The 21,870-nt window shown below is 50.3% G+C and overlaps 1 protein-coding gene and 1 long non-coding RNA gene across 13 annotated transcripts; one reads left to right on the forward strand and one right to left on the reverse strand.

Annotated features, from left to right (window-relative positions):
- Positions 1-1,969: 1,969 nt before the first annotated feature.
- Positions 1,970-10,483, forward strand: LOC137844462 (uncharacterized). 2 transcript variants are annotated; one of them, XR_011089910.1, is made up of 4 exons: positions 1,970-2,382; positions 2,657-2,776; positions 2,869-2,926; positions 3,381-10,483. It is a non-coding gene; the product is annotated as an uncharacterized lncRNA (long non-coding RNA). The 2 variants fall into 2 exon arrangements; XR_011089909.1 differs by having other exon boundaries at positions 2,657-2,926.
- Positions 5,427-21,852, reverse strand: ETV4 (ETS variant transcription factor 4). Of its 11 annotated transcripts, none has more exons than XM_068660808.1 (12): positions 21,696-21,852; positions 21,386-21,480; positions 21,186-21,279; positions 20,963-21,010; positions 15,743-15,796; positions 12,799-12,925; positions 12,353-12,511; positions 12,027-12,271; positions 9,140-9,208; positions 8,589-8,761; positions 7,450-7,551; positions 5,427-7,335 (listed from the first exon to the last, which is right to left on the reverse strand). In XM_068660808.1, the coding sequence occupies exons 2-12, from the start codon at positions 21,428-21,430 to the stop codon at positions 7,114-7,116; spliced, it is 1,338 nt and encodes a 445-aa protein (XP_068516909.1). In that variant the 5' UTR covers positions 21,431-21,480; positions 21,696-21,852; the 3' UTR covers positions 5,427-7,113. The 11 variants fall into 11 exon arrangements, with proteins under 11 accessions (XP_068516909.1, XP_068516914.1, XP_068516906.1 ...); XM_068660813.1 differs by having other exon boundaries at positions 8,589-8,758; positions 21,186-21,282; XM_068660805.1 differs by having other exon boundaries at positions 21,186-21,282.
- Positions 21,853-21,870: the final 18 nt, after the last annotated feature.

Here is a 21,870-nt window from a genome sequence, read left to right on the forward strand (position 1 = left end):
CAGCTCTAAGTGGCCTTGCCATTAGCAGCTCTTTTGCTGGGGGGCTTGGAAATTTCTCTAAACATGGCAGGAGGGGATGTGCTCGCCAGCGACAGCAGCAGCCACAGCCCTTGCAAGGTCCTGCAGCTCCTGGTAATATTTGGTTAAGGTGCTGAAAAGAGACTTGAGCTGCAATTATGGGGGAAAGCTTTGGCTGCTAGATAAATTAGGGTTTTTCTTATACCTGCTGGCAGAGAATAAACTAGTAGGAAATTAGCTACAGGTAAACAGAGGGGGGAAAGGGATACAGGCAGGGAGGGAGTAGCTAAGGAAGAAATTAAGGACCATAACGAGTGCTCTTCCTACAAGAGGTAGGCAGACTGGCACCAGCCTTCATGGGGAGGTAGGTGGAGGCTCTTGCCTTGTGCTGGTTGCTTTTAGTTTACCTAAAGCGATGCATATGGATAACATCTCCTTTTTAAAGCTTAGTTTTTTTCCTGGAAGCCCAAGGAGACGTGTGAGCTGCTGAATGGGCCCTCTGAGGAATTCGAAGCCACCCGTGAACCTCAGCACCCCGAGCAACACGGGCTGGTGTAACACTTAATGCAAAGAGCATGGATGGAGCGCGGCTGGTCCCTGGCCCCTGGGGTTTGGTGTTTTGTTCCTTGCCTAGACAGGGACCCCAAACAATGCTTGGTTCTAAACTCCAGCAGCATGAGCTGCAGCCCAATTTCCACGTGTTAGCTGCTGGTCACAAAGGATTCAGAGCCACAGAATGACTTAAACATCCACGTGTACCCGCACACACACTCATACACATCCCAAACCAACCTTTTGCCCTTAATGCATGAAAGATAAATATGATTTTTACAGCCACCCCACACGTGCTCCATCTGTTAGAGTAACTACCTTAACGTCATTAACGGGCTTGTTACCAGAGCCGGTGTGACAGCACCGTGCTGCTCGGACAATGGGGGGATTGTTTGGGGGTAATTCGCTTTTCATGACATTTCGGTGACAATCGCAGAAGGCTGCAGGACTCGCCCCGTAGCAGTTCCGTGGAATTTTTCATTTATGAATGCATTGTTCCTTCAATCCAGCGGGGAATACGCTGAGCGAGGAGCTGTTTTTAGCCAACGTGTTTTGTATGCGCGTGTTCTGCAGCCTCCATAAATCCTCGGGCCGGGCCGTCGGTGCCCGCGGGGTGGTGGTGCGGGGTGGTGCTGCTTGGTTTCGGTCAAAAACGATGGGGGAATTCTCATAGCTGATGGGTCCTTCAAGCACAAATCTGCTCTGCACACTACATGGAAAGGAGAGTTCAGTGGAACGGAGAAAAATCTCCTGTCTGCGTTCAATAATCATCCCCTTTTACCGGAAAAAGGTCGAGGAGGTGAGAGCGAATTGGCTCACGACCGGTGGCAGATCCCGGCTGTTTTGGAGTGGGACCATTAATTTCCACCACCTGGAGCTGCTGCAAGTGACAGCGGCTGAAAAACCTGCGGGTGGAAATCCAGTGTTAGGCTTCCTTCAAGTTTAGGAAAGAAAGTCTATCGGGTCCCTTATAAGTTCCTGTGCCTCTCTTGCCTTTGATCAGTTCTCTACCGCATCCATTTAAGACTTAAATGTGTATGTGCTGGAGGCTCCTGCTCTGCTCTACCCCTGGCACAGAAACCTCACTCTGAAGAGCTGAGGTGTGCTCACAGCCACCCAGGGGGGGTTTGGTTTCCACCTGAAGCATTTTGGACCCCGGGTTTCTCTCCCTTCCCCTCTGGGCTGGGCTCATGTGCAAGCTCTGGGGCTCGGTGGGGATTATCCCTGCAGCTTTTGCAGCCAGGATTTGGGGTTTGAGGGGAAACCACCCGGCTGCCACCACCCACAGGACCGCGGGTAGCCTGCTCTGCCCCACGCTGGCTTGCAAACGAGAGGGGGGAGGCTGCTTCACATCTCACCTGGGGGCTGCTGGGTCTCCAGGATCATCTCTTAGGTAAATTAGCCTTGGGATTCAAGGGCGTGTGCCCTGCCTCAGGGTCCCTTGAACAGCCCAGGTGACCGTGGTTGAGCAGGGCTCAATTTGCTGCACGCAGGTGGCTGGGAAATGGGGGTGACGCTCGTGGAGAAGAGCTGGCCTTGAGCTGGGGTGGCCAAAGCCACCTCGCTGCCACTTTTCCTGCAGCCCAGGGCCAAGCTGGGGTGCTGGGTGGCATCAGGGTGTGCTGAAGGGGGTTGAAGCAGCCTCCTGCTGGTGCAGCACCCAAGCTTGGCACATGCAGGGCTCTGCCCTGCCCCAGAACAGCCCCTGAGGGACCCTCTGAAGGATCAGAACCTGGGAGAGACCTCCCAGAAGCTCTGCAGGCACCAGCGGTCGGCGCAGGCGCTCCCCGTCTCCGCTGGGATGCTCGTGAGGTTTGCTGTGCTGATTTCTCGCTGTGATTCCCTTAACAGAAGTGGGAGGATTTCATAATTCCCGTGTTCCTGTTACATGTTCTTGCAAATGGGCTGAAAACGCCATATCGGCCGGGCTGTTTTATAACCATTTTTAATTAATTTGTACCGGGATTTTTCATTTTATTTTTTTTTAACTATGTCAAAATGTTCAAATAGAAATCAGTTCAGTAGGTGATGTGCCTGGGTAACCCTGGCAGAGGGGGATCTGTCTGTCTGTCCGTCTGTCTTACAGAATCAAAGCAAAAAGGGCAGCCGTGGCACTGCCTCCGAAGCAGGCACGAAGCTAACGGAGGGAAATGGCAACGGGTGGCACCAGGCAGCAGCACAGCAGCCAGCTTTTGAGGCACATCAGGTGCCATTAATTAGTGCAGCTAACGAGCTCCCCTGTGATCCCTCCCTTCCTGCTGCTTTGCTTTCTCACCTGCTACCTGCCCCTAGTTCCAGGATGGCCGAGAGAACAGATATGAACCTCCCGAGCAGAGCAAGCAGTGATCCCCCTGAGGTGTGTGGATATTTGTTGGTTGGAGGCTGGGCTCTGCTAAAGTGTTTTTTTTGGGATAGGAGCAGGCTGCATGTGGCCGTCCCTGGGAGAAGGGGATGAAGGGGATTTTTTCCCCAAGTGAGGGGCACGTGGGGCTCTGGGGTAGCAAATTTTTTGGGGGGGAGAGGACCGAGGGGCAGCCTCCTGTTGGGGCTGGGTCCTCTGCTCTCCTCCACCGCCGTGTTTAGCATGCTGGCGGGCGCTTCGTCTCTGCGGTGTCTCAGCCATCGAGGCGCTGAGGGATCGATTTTAATTGTGCGAAATGGGCTCCAGCGTGGTGGCAGATTGCACCGTTCCCCTGATTCCATCGCAGGGGAGGATGGGGAGAAGTGCATAGGTGTCATTAGGGCCGACTCATTTATCAGAGCGGATCTCTCCAGCATATTGGCAAAATTAATGCCAATGTCTTTTTCAGGAGTGTTATACCTCCATAAAACATTCCAAGGAGTCAAATGTCCTGGCGTTATTGCCCCTGGAGTTATCCGTGCTTGGCTGTGGCTGGTGTAATGGTGTGAAATGTTTCTGTCCAGCACGGTGCCTGATGCTCTGTGCTCAGGGACAGGACCAGCACCAAAGCAGCAGAAGAATATCTGCTGCAGCTGGCTCTGCCTTCAGCTTTTTCTGCATCAAACACTTCCAGCTGACTCTATTGCCTTCCTGGTCAGTGCTCAGCCTGTAAGGGGAGGATTGCTGCTGCCCTCATCCTTCATTATCACTACTCATACTTATTTCAGGGCATGGAATCTGTCAATAGAAATATTTCCTGGGTCAGCCTCAACAAATTGCATCAGAAAATCCTGTCGATGTGGTTCGCAAAACGATTCAGCTCCACTTGCAACCTGTTAGGGCTAATTCCTTTGCCCCTGACAGCACACGCGAAGGGTCCATCTGGGACCTGCTGTAATGTTACGTGTTAATTATTTACTGTGACCAGAAAGGAACTTAGCATCGTGTTCTGGGTAAGGGATTTATGGTTCGTCCTGCTGGGCTCTGTGCTGTGGCTGTAACAACGAGGCCATAGTTACAACAGCAAGCACGTTGGGAGGAGGAAAAAAAAAATAAAGCTAGAAAAAATGACATTAGAAAGAAAGGACTGCTGAGGATTTATTTCCAGCCGGTCCCAAAGCACCAGAGAGAAATAAGCCACTCAGAGAAATCTTGAATATGAGCAGTGAACTGTAGCAAAAAGTGAGAATATTTGGTATATTTGCATCCAGGTGTTGGCATTGTTAGGAGCAGCACCCTATTGTTATAGGGTTTTCTGTGAAGAGTGCTGTCTTTCTTACCTCTCCCCCCTGTCTGATGTGGAGTAAAGTTGTGCTGTGAATCTGTAAGGGGAAGGGACACTAATGTTCATGCTGTGCTGGCACCGCCACGTGCGCCTCTCCCCGCTGATGTGCCAAACGCACACAGGGCAGGGCAGGGCAGTGCTGCCTGCAGCAGTCGTTGCAACTTTGGCACATAAATGTGAGTTACTGGGGGGGTGATGCTGTAAAATCCCATGTGGTGAGACAGGGCCAGCACTTCCAGGAGCAGCACAAGACCTGGTGACACTTGGCCGCCTCCCCCGGCACCTTTCCCTCAGCAGCAGCCTCTTCTGGTGTGCTGAACAGGGAGCAGGGTGCGTTGGGAGGCTCCGTGCTCTCCGAGCTGCTGTTATCAATCTCTGCCCTTCCGAGGTCACCGCCCCTCAGTTCTGAGAACCTGATCTCACCCATTCCCAGAACTGCTCCGCGCGGTATCGATCTGAGCACTGACTTGACAGATCCGAGCGAAACGTGGGGCTGCGATTTCAGGCAGAGGGGGATCAGCCCCCCAAATTCCCTTTCTGGAAGGAAGGTTGGCTGGGCGAGAGGGTAGCTTGAAGAATAGCAGACAACAAACACAAAACGCTCTGGGAATCCTGCAGAAAGAGCTGCCAGATCAAAGCAAGCTACCAGCTGCATTTTTTGGAGACTCAGAGTAGCACAGCAGGGCCCATCCCACACCTCCAGGTCAGCTTCTCATTACCACAAACGCTTCCCTCGGAAACATTCACCTGCCTCGAGGAAGGAGGCAGATGCAGCAGGACAGGGCTCCTCCACGCCTGTGTAACTGGGCTCAAGACAGAGACAACATGCAAGGAACAATTGCTTTAATTAAAACCACGGAGCTCGTCCCGGTGGCTGGTGGGTGGTCAGGGTGGGAGCGTGGGCTCACTGCAGCCAGAGGTTGGGTTTTAGAGGGGGCGTTGAGGCTGGGCTGTGAGGGTGGCTGCCCCTGTCCCGCTTTCAGCTAGGATGGGGTTAATCCTGGGAGGATATCCAGGGAGGGAACCGTTTGTTTCTGGAACACCCCCAAAATCCAGGAGCAAGCCCCCTTCCCTATGTTCTCGCTTAGCTGCCCAGGGCTGCGAGCTGGGCAAAACCCAGCACAGAGGGGAAGGGAGGAGCAGCCAGGGGCTGAATGAAGGGCCGCCGGCCAAAGACATAGACCAATTTATTAATTATAGTATTTTTACACTCATAAATAGTAAAGGCAGATTATACCAATGGCAGGGTTCCTTTCCCCCCTCACTTCTGGGACACCAGAGGCACCTGGTGGGAGCAGGGCAAGGCAGAGGAGGGCCAGGAGCTGCCAGGAGCAGGGGGAGGCAGCAGCAGAGGCTGCCCCACGTCCCTGGCCTTGTCTGGGGCAGGGAGAGCTGCTTTCCCTGGCCTCGGGCCCAGGAGCAAGGCTGGCAGGGCTGGCATTAGCCATGCAGGGGTGAGGCAGTGGGGGAAATGGGGCTTTCACTCAACACACAGTTTCCTCTCTCTCCAGGCATTGGCAAGGCTCCGTATTCAGCAGCGAGGACGTCAATCCAAAGCTGAGGGAAAAAAGCTTTTTTTTCTTTTTTTTTTTTTTTTTTCTTTTTTTTTGTATGGGTTCAGTGTACTCCTCCTCGTCTAGCTGGGCGCACGGCCGGAGCTCCTAATTAAAAAGCGGGGCACATCTCACTGGGGATGTGGTGCCCGTTGTAAATTTTCACTATTGTGGAAAAACGGGCAGAGAGTGGTTCAGCTGCACACGCTGCGTTTGGCTGCAGAGATATCTGCCCTCCCGACGCAGCTGAATTTCCTTCAAACAGGCAACCGCCTGCAGTGGTGAAGTCTAAATTGAAATTTTAAGAACTCTGGTTTAGGTCACTTTGTATAGCTCTTTCTTAACTTGCCCCACCAGGTTCTTTTCTCGCCTCAGCTGCTTTTCCAGCCAAGCCCGGGAGCCTGCCAGGTCTTCACAGATCCCGAGGGCTGCTGTAGAAATCGTTTGGGCTGGAATAACCACGCCACTCAGAGGGACTGGTGGCCCAGGGCTGGCTGCCTCCTGCAATCCCCCTACCTGATGGTAACGTTGGCTTTGACCTGCACCCCAGAAACACGCCACGAGGCAGCTCTGCAGTTCCCCCGTGCTGGAGCAGGGCTGTGTGCTCCATGCCCGCTCTCATCCTGGCCCCTGTCTCCAGCTGCCTTGCTCAGACAGAGCACTGACATACCAGACAGCCCTGGCAGGGAGTATTACGGGCAGGGAGGTGACGAGGCAGGAGCATGCACAAACAGGACGAGCATTCCCCGTTCCCACAGAGCAGTCCACAGGGAAGGCGTCGGATCCGTGGCACAGCCCCCTGGGGTGAAGGCAAGGTTGGCTTTGCAGAGGTGAGTCCGTGCAGGTCCGAACCATCCCTTGCTGAGGACAGGGCATCCAGAGGCTCAGGACCAGAGGAGCAGAGCCAGCAGCAGCACTGTAGCATCCTCACATCTGAGGAAGAGCTGAGCAGGAGAACATCTCGCCAAAGAGAGGGGCTCAGCAGGAGAGTTTGCTCTGGCAGAAGGCAGCAACCACCCGAGGTGCTGCTGAAGCTGGGGCTGCCCTGCTCGGAAGACGTTTGCATCGCTGAGACCTGGTCCCATCCTGCCAAACACCAGGGTGGCATTGCAAGCACCCAGGAGCCCTGTCAGCTGCCAGCTGGTTTATCCACGCATCTGCCCCAACCCTTTTCCTGACCGTGGCAGGTATTCACCGTTCAGTGCAGCCTCAGGCTGGCCTGGGAAAATGCCTATACGGATTGAGTACTAACCAGACATCTCCTTATATACACAAGCAGGGGTGGCAGCCGGCTCCCAGCAGCACTAATAGGTGTAGCCTTTGCCATAAAGCTGCGGAGGGAGGCTCCCAAGGTCCGGCAGGTAAGCGGCGTTCTCATCCAGGTGAGACAGAGGCACCGTGTCCTCCTCGCTGATCTGCCGGTCAAAGTCTGCCTTCAGGGTCGGCCGCTGGTTATCGGGGAAGGCCAGAGAGAACAGGGCTTCGGGCTCGCACACGAACTTGTACACGTAGCGCTCCCCAGCCACCTGCAGGGAAGAGAGGAGAATCCTGCAGGCACACGGGTGGCACCAGAGCAAGCTTGCAAAATCACCTGGCAAACCCATCAGAGCCTCACGAGAGGTTCTGCTTTGCAAACTGACCTTCTGCATGATGCCCTTCTCGTAGTAGTAGCGAAGGGAGCGGCTCAGCTTGTCGTAGTTCATGGCTGGCCGGTTCTTTTGGATCCCCCACAGCCTGGCTACCTGCAGGACAAAGCCACAAAGCACGTGGATGTCTGAGAGCCCAGCCCAAGGGCACAAGGCCATTACCCAGCTGTTTGTGTTTTGAGGAGCAGGACCACGCCAAAGCACATAGCAACCCTTCTAACATTTCAGTAATAGGCTCAATATTTGTCTAGCAGCTCTTCAAGAGGGAGAGCAGAACTCAGGTTGAAGCAGAGACGTTTTTCCTGCCATTTTTCCTCGGTTTTGCTGCCCCCACTTCTCATCCTCCAGCACTCTGACAGCCTGAGGATGCTGAAGGACTGCTTCATCCCGTGCTACGCTTCATCTGCAAGAATCAGACGAGTTCACCAGGAACCCCCCCCCACTGGAAGAACAACGTGCCTCTTACTCCCACTACGTGGAGCTCAGCTTTGTCCACGAGGCCGAGGAATCTCTTGTAAGCAGGTCAGCCCACCGAAACAACTCATCTGCACTGGCAAGTGCCCAAAAAGGTGATGTGCAGCAAGAACAGGGCTACAAGCAGCTCTGATCAGATACAAACAATTCCAAAAGTCTCCTAGACATCATCAGGTGGAATTATTTTTTTTTTAAACATGGTGGTATTAAGAATGACACCTTAGTTAACATTATTTTTGATACCGAAATACCTTTAGACTAGGCCGTGGTTTCTTTCAGATTTCCATGAAAGCTTCCGTGATCAGTAGGGTTCAAAACCCCAAACCTCGATGCCAGCCTCAGGCATGGAACATGAGGGGACAGCACAGATCACTGCGAGCTGGGGACTGAAGTGAGTTGTGCGCTGGGAAGTGGAGATGGGGTGATTTGGCTCGCTGCACTGCCAAGACCCTAAACCTTCAGCCAGCCTTTGTTCAAGCTGATATCAGTATCACCCAGGTGCTTGGACCTCTTCTAAAAACCTGGGCTTGCTGTGCGGTTTAGCTGGTACCCTTGGGAGGCAGGAGCCTTCGCAGGGCAGAGGAAAACCACCAGGGAATTTGCATGCTCAGAACCAGCAGCTGCTCCCCTGAGCCCGCGGAGAAGCTAGAAGGTTTCACCTCCTCTGGCTCAATCAGCTTGAACTCCATCCCTCTTCCAGTCCAGGCGATGAAGTGGGAATTGGTCGGATCATCCAGCAAAGCCACAAGAAATTGCCAGAGCTGGAGAGATCCCCGTCGCTGGTAGGGAGGTCCTTCCCGGTACCCTCCGACCTCCTGCTTGATGTCTCCTGCTGAGGAGGAGAAACAACAAGCTGTTTCTAAGGGTAACAGTGTGGAGAAAAAAAAAAAAAAAGTTGCAAAGAAAGCGTATTTCACAAAAACACACCCAGGACATTTCAGTTCACATAAACCAGAGCAGCAAATTCACCGTTAGCTCTTCTAGGAAGAGCTCTGATGCCCCTCACAATTAAGCTATGGATGCCAGAATGCCTTTGCTGCTTAAAAAAAAGAAAAAAAAGCACAAAATGCCAAAAAGGCAGTATGAACCACAGCTAACACCACCTGCAAAAACACAGCGCAATGAACCACGTGGACAGTGGCCAAGCGGCCAGCAAGGATGCCGAATAACCCTGTCTTACAGCAAAACTAGAAGTTAGTCTTTCTCTGACCTTCAAATTTTTCTGGAACCACGCAGACGTCATCAGAGAAGGATCTCATCTGCTTGTCGTAGCTGCAGCCTGAAAGAGAAAAACCCACACAGGGCATCAGGGACAGGGACAGGGGAGCAGCAGAGCTCAGTGAGGCACAGGGCAGGGATGACAATCGCTGAGTTCCTCGTTTATTCAGATAACCATGTATTCAGCAGGCTGGGTTTGCATGACTCCTCTCCCTCAGTTACCTCAAACTAAGCTTCAGCTCTGTGCTGTTATGGTTCTCACCTGCGAAAAACATTTTTCCAGGGGGCATTATAAAGGCATTAATGGAGAGCAGCAGCATCTGAATGTTTTCTACAGGCAGCAGCTCAGAAATCTCCAATCTTACATCTCCCTGGCTTCTTCCCATGAAGACAGGGAGTTCTCCCGGACAGATTATTTTTGCCTGTACGTTTTCTCAGCTAAGTTTGCAAACGAGCAGGTCTTTTTAGGCTCACTGTGCAGTATGTATCACTGCCTGGGCACTGTAATTTATATCCTCTAGATCTCATTTCCAAATCCCACATTTTCTGAAACAAACCCAATTTCTGTCCCCAGCCAAAATGGAAGCTGTATCAGGGAGCTTTGGAAAGATTTACCTCGTAGCCTTTATGCTCCTCTGTAAAGCCATTGTCTTCAGCAGACATTTTGCTGATGCTAAGGGCGGAAGGGTACTCTGAGCTGACAGACTGTGCGTTATTGCAATCATAAACTACTCTCAAAAAAGCATTCTTTGGGGTTTGCACATTTTCTTCCCCTGTCTGGGCAGAAGGACCCAGTGAAAGTGTAGTATCAGCAGCGATGTATTCCCTGCTCTCGGGGGAGCTTTTTCTTTATGTATTTATTTCTGCTAAAGTGACCAAATTCCAAGTGTCCATTAAAACACCGGGACACCAGAAGCAACACTCCCCCTAGAGCAGCTTATTGGGCGAGTGATGTCAGGGCAGCAAGTCTTTGGACAAGCCTGCAGAAAAAAAATAAGATTTATCCCTTGTGGAATGTAAGAGAATTACCTGATTGCTCTGGTGTCTAGAGAGCTATTTTTGGAACTATAAACTTTATTTCTATTGTGATCCTCTGAAGTCTCTGCTATTTGCTCTGTGTGCCCTGTTTCTATGGGAAGCAGCAGGTGGAGGTTGGCTCTGCACGAGGCAGCTCAGCCCCAGCTCCATGCTCACCCATCCTTGGAAGGGGCCAGGCTCTTGTTAACCACCCGAGTCTCTTCAGCCTCTTTTGGTTTGAGACTTTAGGGTCTGTTTGTCAGAACAGAGCAGGTTTATCTCACATGGGGCACCAGCTCCCTCGGGGAGCTGCTGCAGGGAGCAGCACTCGGGTTTCCAGCAGCAGCCGCTGTCAGCGGTGAAAGCTGATCCCCGGGCAGCCGGGCTGGGAGCGCTGCATCTCCCGACGCCTCCATTTTGTGAATGAAATTCCTCTGCCTCCATTCAGGGATTCAGGGAAGAGGCACGGGGCCAGGCAGCGCCGTGAGCCGCAGCTCGGGGTCGCGCAGCACAACCCCTGCACCCAGCGCCCCTCTCCTCTGCTGGGGTTCGAAGGTCACCTCCTGCTGCAGGGATCCGAGATGGGTTTTCTGTATGGGCTCCAAGATATTTGATTCCTTCCTCTCTGCTGTCATTTACAGAAGGTTTTCAGTGTAAATCCTTTAAAGCTGACCTCACTTTTCTCTCTTTCTGCTACCTAGCGGCCCACACAACCCCCTCAAGGCCAAAACTCTCTGCACAACCAGAACAGCCTCTCCTCCGTTTCTAGTGTCGTGAGAGAGAAACTCCAGTGGCTGGTGGCGGAGCTCACTGCACAGCGCTCTCCAGCATATTAATTCGTCAGGTTTAGGGGTTTTACCTAGTCACTGCTATGGTTTCTGCCTGACATCCATATGAAGTGAGGAGAAATAGCGTTGAGATTCATCTCTGTGTTCCTCTGTTTGTGAGGTCTCTTGTGAGACATGAACGGGGGGACAGACAAAGGTAAATTTAAAGCAAGAAAAAAGTCCTTTATACACTGCATAGTATCCTGTGAAGTCTACTCCCCTGGGGGTGTTTTTACTGAATCCAAGTCCTTCATAAGCTTTTGACATTTACATGAATAATGAGACCACCCCACAACATTAGATTAAATACAAATGCATAAGGGAGTTTCAAGCCCCTAAGTTACATGGCATGAACTGTCCTCCAACCACCTTGAGCTAGGAGAAAGTTTCTCTCCTTATGTCCATTCCTGTGCATTTGTTTGCACATCAGTGATGTGCACCAGGCATAATCCAAATTGTGGAACTGGGCAGCACAAACCTGGAGCAGAGGCTCCCAGGCTCTTGTTAATGGGGCAAGCCGGTTCCTTTGCTGTTCCTTTTCATGGGGCAGAAGCCCCAACTCCACTTTCTCTGCCAGTCCTTCAGTAAGTTCAGCCAACCCCCATGAGCAAGCTCCTTTCCTTTAAGGGCTCATCTTTGGAATCCAACCAGAACGATCAGCATTATCTGACCAGATAAAAATATATCTAAGAACGCAAGATTTCTGTCCAAACCTCCCAAATGCATTGGGCTGGCCAGGTGCCAAAGTGTTTTTAGAGATTGCAGGAGTCAGGGCTCCAGCCAAGAAGCCAGGGCTGGTTCCATTAATGGAAATGGAATTGCCATTATTTATTAACACAGCGATGCAGCCTGGCTGAGATGAGGCATGGCATTGCATGATCATTTTCCATGTTCGTTATCTGCAAACATTGCATGGAGAGTGAATGTCCCGAGCTTCTCTTGGGCAGGCTGAGCAGTCCAAATTAATTGCATTTCCTACTCCACAGCCAGTTTCCCAGTTTTCCACCCCCCCATAAGATAAAACCCGGTTTATACCTGAGTCGTACACGTAGTCCACCTGCTCCTGCTTGACCACCACGGCTGCTGGGTACTGGCAGCTGCTGCCTGCCCGGCTCGCCTGCTCGTACCGTGGGTCGTGGTACTCCTGCTTGAAGCCCTGCGGAGGGTACTGGAGGCTGGGCTCGGACAGCTGGCGCTGGTAGCCAACGGGGGCTTCTCGGGCCATGCCTTGTGAGGAGGGGAAGGAGCGGCACATCTCCACGGGCGGCTGGTAGGCAGAGCTGGAAGAAGGGAAAGGCCATGGGATGGCTGCTGAAGCACCAAAGCCTGGCCAGCAGCTGCTCCTCCTAGCGGGAACTCACCTGTTTTCGATGAGGTATCCACAGCTGGATGTGGGGTGGGGTGGCCCCGCAGGGGTCAGGAAGCTCCGGTCCTGTCTAGGGAACTGTTGGAGCGGTGACTGTATCGGGGTTCCTGGGTCGGGGGACTTGATTCCGACTTGTCTGGGCTGATCATAGGCACTGGGACAGTCAAACGGATATCGCAGCGTTACAGTTCTGCAGTCAACATTGCTCTCAGCAACAGGACAGTAATAGGGAAAAGAGAAGGTGTTGGCAAAGATCCCCTCCCCATGGCTCCGAGCTACCCCACGCACTGGAGATACCAACCCCAGGGTGATCTGTACTGCACCGCACCCCCCTCACCCAGCAGCCAGCTCAGATGGTGGTGACACCACCCCATCAGATAACATGATAGCTCTTTGTTTTAGGAAACGGTTCCCCATAGGCGCCTGGGGGAGCGGCGTTACCTGGCATAAAGGCACTGCTCGCCATTGCGGTACTGGAATGGCTGCTTGTGGTTGCAGGACAGCGTGGGGTCCGAGGAGGGACTCTGCGGCTCCTTTTTAATCTTAGCAGGAGGACTGTGAAAAGCTACTGTGGGGGAAGACGTGAAAAATCCAGTTGAAGCTTTTCTTGGTTACGGAGAGAGTCCCGAGGGGTAGCGTGCCTACATCCGTTTTTTTGTGGGCTCAGAAGCAAAGCTTTGGTCTGTGTTATGCAAAGTGCTCCTTTGTTAACACACCTGGCAATCACGCCTTGTGGGCAGCATTACCAAAGGTACAACATACTTCTATGATGTTGCGCTGCAGATTTCCTGATAGCATAGTTCGTCTGGTAGGACAATAAAGGAAGGTTTTTGCAGACAAAGCTAATGAGCTGAAAGCCTTCCATGGGAAAATACCATTCTATACGTTGCATCCTATTACAGGCTGTCACCAGACCGCCTTGCACACAGACACCTCACAGAAGTAGCATTTCCAGAAGCACTCACCAATTTATACAGATATATTATTATACATTATTTGATATTAGCTATTCCAGAAGAGCTGCATCAGTGTTAGAGCAGGGTACAAAGCAGAAGCCTGACTTCCAAGTCTCCACTTTCACTAGAAGCCACCTCCAAGCTGGAAGAGCGGCTTGCAGGTCCTCTCCGCAGCCTCCCTCCTGGTGCAAGGAGGAGGAATATTTCTGGGCTGGTTAGAATTTCATGAATAACAAACGTGGGCTGCAGTTTACAGCACCAGGATGTGGGTATTGTTACTTCTTGTGCTTAATTAAATCCAGCAGGGAGCAAAACTTCCCTCACTAGTTCATCAGAAAACCTCATCCTGGCTGCGGGGCACACGGTAAGCATCTTCTGCCTTTGCCCCTGGGCTCCGCTACTGCTGTTAGGAGGCTGCTGACACTTGGGAAGGAAAGAAGAGTAACCCCAGAAAGGTGCACAGGTCTAGGCTTGTTTTTCAAACAAGGGAGAGGTCTGTCCTCCAAATCAAAACCGTAAGCTCTTTCTAAGGCTCGCTGCAGTCCCCGTTTGCCAGTTTACTCCCACCTCTCGAGCTGACACAAGGCTGCTTACGAGGAGTGGGATGCTCAGAGCTGTGATTACAGTTCCAAGGGTGGAAGGTCACATCCTGAGCTGCAAATACCTCAGACTTTTGCTGGGTTTCTTTCAGCACTAACCCAAGCCGTATGAGCAGCAGCCACCCTCACGACAGCTCTTGCTCCCAGCAAATCCGCTCTGCCCCTTCAGAAGCAGGCTGCTAGCAAAAATGCTGCTGCCTTTCTCAGCACAGGAGGGTCTGGCCACTTCAGTTTGCCAACACACCTCCCCAAAATAGTTTTTCTCAGCAAGAAAGGAAAAAAAAAAAACAAACCACAAGTCTGACTCCTTTTGCCTGCCTTGGGATTCAGCCTACCCCAGGAAAGCCCATCTTCACTCTGCGTCGCACCCAAACGGCTCCAAACAGCCCAGCACAATCAGTAGGAATAAATCCGTCCATAAGAGACCAGAGCCTCATCCTGCTTCTGGCTCCTGCTCCTCCTCAGGGACAAGGGGCTCCCACGGCCAGCTCTGAGCAGCTCTTTTCAGCATGCAGAGTAAAAGGATGGACAGAACCCATCTAAAAATGCTGATGTTTTGGCTGAGGCTTTGGAAAGAAAAAAAAAAGCTCTGTCCAGTACACTGAGCTCCATTGAAGCCTGGAGAAGCTAAATGTGCTAGGAGCAGCCAATTCTTTCCGGCCCCTAATAGCTGGAACAGGCTATCGCATTACAACTGGCTCATTCATTCGGAGTGAAACATGGGAGCAGCCCTCTCCTCAGTTCTAGGTCAAAGAGAGGAAGAAACAAGCTGCATGACTCAGAGAGCACGCCAGAGCCAAGGCGGGGAAGGAGGTAGGCGAGAACACCGCATCAAAGTGCTTCATTTTGGTTTTCACAGGGAAAAGCGCCCCAGGCAGAGAGGGGCATTGGCATGGGAGAGCAAAATTGACTGCAGCAGCTTTAAAGGAGCACCTCTGCTCCCTGAGCTGCCAGGCGTGCGTGCCCAGAGGATGGGGAGGCATCTTCTCACAGCCCTGACACGCCGCTGAAATTGAGGCTCTGGGTTCCCGCAGCTATTTCGAACGGTCTGGATTAATTTCAAGTGTGTAGGCTTGGTCAGCTCAGCACCAGGCTCCAGCTGAGCTGGCAGCACCCTGCAAGGACCGGCTGAAGCAGGCCCAGCGTGAGAAGAGCAGAAATTGTTGCACAGCCCCAGTGGGGAACTTTCCGAGATCCACGCCTGGACCTGCGCAACGCTCAGCTCCTCTGCAAGGTGAACGCTCTGCCCAGCTCTCCGAGCAAATGTTTGCGGTGTGCTCCGCACGCCCCTGTGCAAACATGTGCCGTGTTTTCAACAGATGGCTCCTCAGGGCAGGGAGAGGCCGTGCTGGCAGCATGAGCTCAGCCAGAGGCCACGCAGGTGAGCCCCAGAGCAGCACCCGGGGACACGCAGCACCTGGAATCCCATGGACAGCACCTGGAATTCCACGTACAGCCCCCTTCCTTTTGCTCTGGGGGGCAATCGCTCAAATTCTGCCTTTGAATATCATTCTAATGCACTTCCTATGCTCTTCAGGGATAGCTAATAGTTCACACACACCCCAACCAAGACATCTGCTGGAAGCACTCAGCATAAGGGACTGGTTGCTCCCACCACACACACACCTTTACATTGTCTAGGTGGGGACAATTAGCTTTTTTTTTTTATTTTTTTTGCATCTTGTCTGTCACAACAATGCAGGAAGGAGCACTGCAGCCTCAATGCCTGCGTGTTGCATTTACATATTCCTTTGGGTGAAGTGTCTCCTGCCCTTCTCCCCAGAGATGCACCGAGATGCAGCGTCCGCCCGTCGCCCCTGCGCTACTTACGGTTCTCTGAATGGAAGTCAGGCACAAATTGCTCATCGCTGTCTGGAACCTGAGCTGCCGGGGGAGGGAGAGAGAGAGGAGAATTAGATTTGGCACTTTGCGCGGTGTAATTAACAGTAAGGTAGAAATAAGTCTATGCAGGAAAGATCTGAGCTTTCCGCGGGGATGCACTTTAGTGACTAAGGCTACTTTCCCTCGGGGATTAATGAATCCCATTCCTCTGCCTGCAGTTGTGCTGCATCAGCCTGCCACTTTCTTGGTCTCTTACCTTGGAGAGAAAAAGGACACCGAGTTTATTAGCTCAAGGCTCACATTTTTCCTCAGAAACATAATATGCAGAGATTTTTAAGCATTTAGCAGGGGGAAAATAATTACCAGCTGATAGATTTGGCAGGGTTATGCCAAAGCGCTGAGCATGGGGAACATCTATGGCTTCAACAGAAACAATCCTTTCAGTAGCTCCAGAAGCAGTGGATAGGTTGGCACTAGCAGAACAGGCTACAGTATGTAGATCAGCAGAAAGAAAATATTTCAGAAGAAAATAATAATAATAATATAACCTGGTACCAGGAGAGAGAAATTATAAATAATGCCTTGCATGTGTGGATGATTTTGTAAGTGGGAAATGTAAGAGCAAGCCTGACTGCAAAGCACTGCTATTTCCCCAGTGATCAGTGCTGTAAAGCTTATTTCTAAAAGCCTCTGCCCTGTCGACAGCACTGGTAGCAGCACTCCAAGAACACTCAGATTTCTCAAACCTTGCTGGTATTTCCAAGACTGTCGAAAAGACAGCTGAAAGCCTGCAGAGGCCCCGTTCACCTGGCAGCAGCACACCCCCTACAAGATGTTGCTGAAGGTGATAAGTCGTTTACAACATTAGCATCTCAATGACGTTGAGAAGCTTCAGGTCTAAAGTCTCCTGGAGCCAAACTGGAGAGGCTTGTGGCATGAAGTCACAAGCGTGCTGTCTGTAGTTTGATGCCACTGGGTGAGCCAGGGGTTCACATTTAGTAATTCTGATTTCCACGACTGGACTTTGCTAAAGCTGTAAAAAAAAAAAAAGCTGGCGAGAGATTCCCATAGCATTGACATTGGAGACACGAGGAAAGTCTTCCCCTGTGTACTTCATCACTCTTGGGACTAAATACTTATTTTAAATTAAAATACTGGAATTAAAATATTGGAATTCCATATTCTACTGGAATATGGAACTGCTCACCTGCCTACACGCAGCTGCCTGCCTTTTCTCAGCTCCAGCTTTGATCAGCCCGTTCATGGATCACCTACCTCGAGGTGGCCTTAGCCCACGCCTGGGTTGCCTTGAAGCCACTTCAGAACAGGGAATTAAAACATACTGAAACAGCCCAGAAGATGGAAAAGTTTTATTGCAAGAGGCACAGGTGCCCTTGACAGATTATTCTAACGCAAAATCAAATGCTAGAATAGGAATTAAGTCATTTTGGTACATGCAGCTAGTGCTGGTCTGTTTATTTTGGTTACTAGCTCTTCTGGTTTCACAGAAGCCAGCTACGCATGTTCTCCAGTTTCTGCTTCCCTCATTTGCCAAGTGAAGCATTAATCAGCTCTGCCCTTGCACATTTGCAGAGGAAACAATTCCTGCAGATTTTTCAACCGTAAATACAACCAAGCACGCTTACGCCCTCCTACAAGATGGTTTGCTCCTCTCTTTCCTTAGCTCAGATGGCTTCAGTCCACCCCCAGAGCAGCCCTCCACTACCCAGAGATAGCAGCTGACGTGGTGAATTCAGACCTGACAAAGAACTGAGCACCTAGGCAGGCTCTGGGAGAAATTGCCATAGAGAGAACCCTTAACCACAGCACGTGTCGCGTTACAATAATATTTTATTACTTCCAACAATTACTTTTTACGTCCCTTTAATTGCAGGGAAGGGAGAACTTTGCAGCAGATGCTTATTTCACAAAATCTCTCAGAAACTACTGCTGAAAATAGCGTCGCTGTTAGTTCATAGCGGAGCCAGTTTGGGATATTGCAATGCAAACAAAAATACTGCACTTAGCTCTAAAGCAAAGGTGAGGTAGTCAAAGTAAGGGGAGATGAGGAGTGGAAGCCCAGTAATCTCAGTCACGTGAAGCTGAGCTAGACAAGACAAGCCAAAAATAAACCTCAGGGAATAATACTGCACTAACGACAGGCTGCGGATTGGAATGGAAGGAGCCAAGCTCTCCTCACTGCTCCTTAAAATAACCTATATGACAACTAATGGGAACCATAAGTGGTAAAAGGAGGGGAACAGAAGCAAACCTACATAATTCCTTTTACGAACTACCTTGAAAAAGTGACATCAAAATAGGAGAAATAACAGGGATCACATCACAGGAGCTGAGTTTGGATTTCTCAGCTTACTGCCCATTGCATTGCTGACAACCTCACTCAAAAAATCACTTCTGTGCAGCTGCCAGCTCCAACAGATTCTGCTTAAAATGGTGTAGATGAGGACTTCGGAATTTTAGTAACAAGGCCTAGGGTTTTCTAAACATCTGCTTCTTTTAAGAGCCATCTATATGCAGATAGTATTTTATGCAAAGGTGAAATCAGGTGTCAATTGCTACTGTTAAAATACTCTAAAAAGCTAACAAAAATACCCCCAAGAATGAAGTCATACACACATATACACAAAAATATATTCATACATATATACTCAAGTGTATACATGGTTGAAGTTTTATTAACACTTCGCATATGGCTGAATGTTTGTTGTAAATTTTTATCTAATATTTGCTTCCTTCCTATTTTTTCCCCCCTTAATTTAAAAGTAACCGTAAGATAGAATAAAATTGACAAAATAGCTAAACACCCTGCTTCAAAAGGCTTTTTTTTTTTTTTGGTTAAAATTCTGCAAGTGGGAATCACCATCGGAGAAAATAGGTCCCTATGCGTGCAGTCTAAAGTCATAAAGCAGATGATTAAAACACACTGAATTTCCTCAAAAATCTCACTTTGACTATGACCAGATGCGATGCGCTATATAAGAAACCCACTTGCTATGTTCTGAAAGCATGCAATAGATATCATCACTGGGCATTTCTTGCATTGCAACAGCCAGTTTCTAGAAAGTCAAGTGTTTCTCTTGCAGCCACCCTGGATTTTTAATCTAATAAAGACAAAAAGATATGGGAATGGAAATTCTACTTGCCAAAACAGAAAAAAACAAACAACAACAAAAAAAACAACAATAGCCTTCCATGAGTTTTTTTTATCCAGATTCTATTGTGACCTTTCCACACTAACCCCTGCTACAAAACCATCTCTGAAGTCTTCTGTATCTACCATAGTTTAATGATCATTACTTCTGGACTCTACCCTCATTTAATTTTGTCCCTATTAAAAATCTTGTCTTCTCAGCTCTGAAGATTCATTACTAATTTCAAGAAATCTCTCTGCATTTTCATCAAAAAATCTCATTAAGTTTTATGAAGCACTGACTGCTGTGGGGAGGGTATTGCTCTTCATGTTTATGGCACAAAAGCAGGTAATGGGAAACCTGGAGCCCATTCGGAGCCGTGTGATTCTGACAAGCTGTTGGGATGCTCTGGGACTCAGCTATCCCAATCGGAAAATCAAGACTGCAATGCATAATTGACAGATGTATTGCAAAGAAAAAAAAATATATAGGAAGTGGCAAAGTTCCTGAAATCCTTTGAACAAAAGATGATACAAGGGATTAATACTTCTAAAGATCAAGCGAGAAGGTAGGAGCTAAAGTCCATTCACTGACAGGAAGCAAAGGGCAGAGCTGTTTGGAGAATCCAGAGTTCCTTCCACTCTAGTAGCCACTAAAGATTTCTTCCCAGAAGTGGAAGGTATTCAATAGGAAATACAGTTTTGTGCTGCTACTTTTCTTCTAAGGCTTGCATTACAATTTCTCAATCGCATGACAGCAGGTTCCCTTTCTCCGTTCAGTGCTACAAGACCCTGGGATGACCTTCCCTTCACCCGGGGTGCTGGTGAATTCATTCTACAAACACTCTGCTACTGACAGTTGTATCGTAGTGATTGTGTGCAAATTGTTTGGATCAAGGAGCTATTTAAAAATATTAGAAAGCCTAAAATTGAAAGTCTACCAGAATCTGACTGAGGCAAACAAGTCTCATCGGCATCTCAAGGTTTTTGAGGATTTAAGAGAAACCGGTCTCAAGCAAGCATGCACACTCCGCAGATCTAAAAAATGATCAGCAATTAATACCTATTTTTCTGCTCCAAATTAGCAAATTGTTTAAATCGCAGAGGAGCCTCCAGATAATTCCTTTTGCATCCTTACAGTCCTCACACCCTTGAATGCTGCCTGATCAATGACATTTCATTTGAATTTGAAAAGAACGTAAAAAAAGAAGAACTTTTTTTTTTTTCTTACTAACCTTACTTAGGTTACTACCTTTATGAAGGTTTTTAGAAAAAAAAAACAGATAACTATTTGACAGGTTTGTCCCTCACTCGTTGAAGAATTCAAGGAAAAAAACCTGCTCAAAATGCCATGCATGTTTTCATACTATTGTTAAATATTTGTTAAGTACCTAGATGCATTAAGCTCTCTTATGTTTATCAAAAGTCTGTACTTGAGGATACATTTTGAATTCTTCTAGAAAAGGGATCTTTTGTAGTCCTGGAATCAGGACAAATTCATTATGCCGTTTAGAACCACTTTCACTTTGAATTAACGGCACTCCCTGGACCTTGAAGTTTCCTCTTCCTTGAAGTCAAAAGGCAAAACAATTTAGACTTCAAACTGAGCAGCATGTAGAAAGACAAACTCCAGGAAGGTCCTTTCAGAGAATTATCTTTACAAAAAAAAAAAAAAAAAAACACAACTATGAAAAGCACCTTGTTCCCCGAATTAAAATAACAGATTATTGTTTGTTTAAGAAAATATCAATATTTTGGCAACTAACAAAGATAAGCAAAAAATTAACATAAAATCAAACCAGTAACAAGTAGAGGCTGAAACGAAAATTGTAACCAGGAAAACGGGCTAACAGCCAAGTTCCATTCATAAGCAAATACCCAGCACAATAGTGTGATTCATGCTTCTTCATTTACACAGCCCAGAGGTTGGCAAGTCTGAAAAAAAAAACACTCAGCGTTTGGAGCTAGGCAAACGAAGCGAAGGAGCAGAACAAACACCGAAAGACGAACGAGCGAGAGCCGAACAAACCAAAACAGAGCGAGGGGAAGGAGCCTACCTTCTGTCAGCCAAGTCTCCTGGAACTGGCTCAAGTCCTGGAAGAGGTCTGCACGAAAAGCGAGAGGGTTCCTCAGTGGAGCGCTGGGGAGGGACAGCAGGATGCTCCAGCGGCGGAGATGCCGGGCGGGACGGGGAGGTGGGGGCGGAGGCGCAGGGGGAGGACCTGCTCCCTGCCCAGAAGCCTTCACCACCCCCAGCCTCCCCTCCACCTCCCCCCTTACCTTCCGAATCCTGCACCGGAGGCAAGCCCGGTTCCACGGGGCTCTTCCCAGCGCCCTCCGGAGCCCCGCACCCGGGCCCCGCATGGCCGGGCGGCTGCTGCGGGTGGAGAGGATCAGTGCGGGGGCTCTGAGCGGGGGCTCTCCCGGCCCAGATCCCCCAAAACCCTTCCCACCCCCCGCCCTGCGGAGCCGCCACTCACCTGCGGGAAGGTGAACGGCACCTGCTGGTCCAGGTACCCCTTCATCCTGCCGCCCGTGCGCTACCTCCGCGGAGCTGCCTGCTCTCGGCGGGCACCTGAAGGGGGGGCAGAGGCACGGCGGGGGTTAAACTAACAACGAGCCGAGCCTCCCGCACCTGCCGAGGCCAGCCCACACCGGGTGGGGGGAACCCTATACCCGGTGGGGGGCTCCTCACCGCTCCCCAAACTTGAATCAACGGGCGGGAGCGAGGCCGTCTGGCCGGGATGAGCCCCCCGCCTGAACGGGACGAGCCCCCGGGACGAGCCTCACCCGGTGGTGGCAGCGGCGGCTCCCGGCCCATGCGGAGCCCGGGGCAGCCCCGCCCGCCCGCTCAGGCCGCCGTGAGCCCGGGGCCGGGCTCCCATTGGCGCATCGCCGCCCGCCCGGCCCGGCTCCCCGCTCCTTTGTTTCATTGACTCCCTGAATGAAGCCCTGCGCCGGGCAC

This window comes from Anas acuta, chromosome 25, assembly GCF_963932015.1.
Source record: "Anas acuta chromosome 25, bAnaAcu1.1, whole genome shotgun sequence".
NCBI lineage: Eukaryota > Metazoa > Chordata > Aves > Anseriformes > Anatidae > Anas > Anas acuta.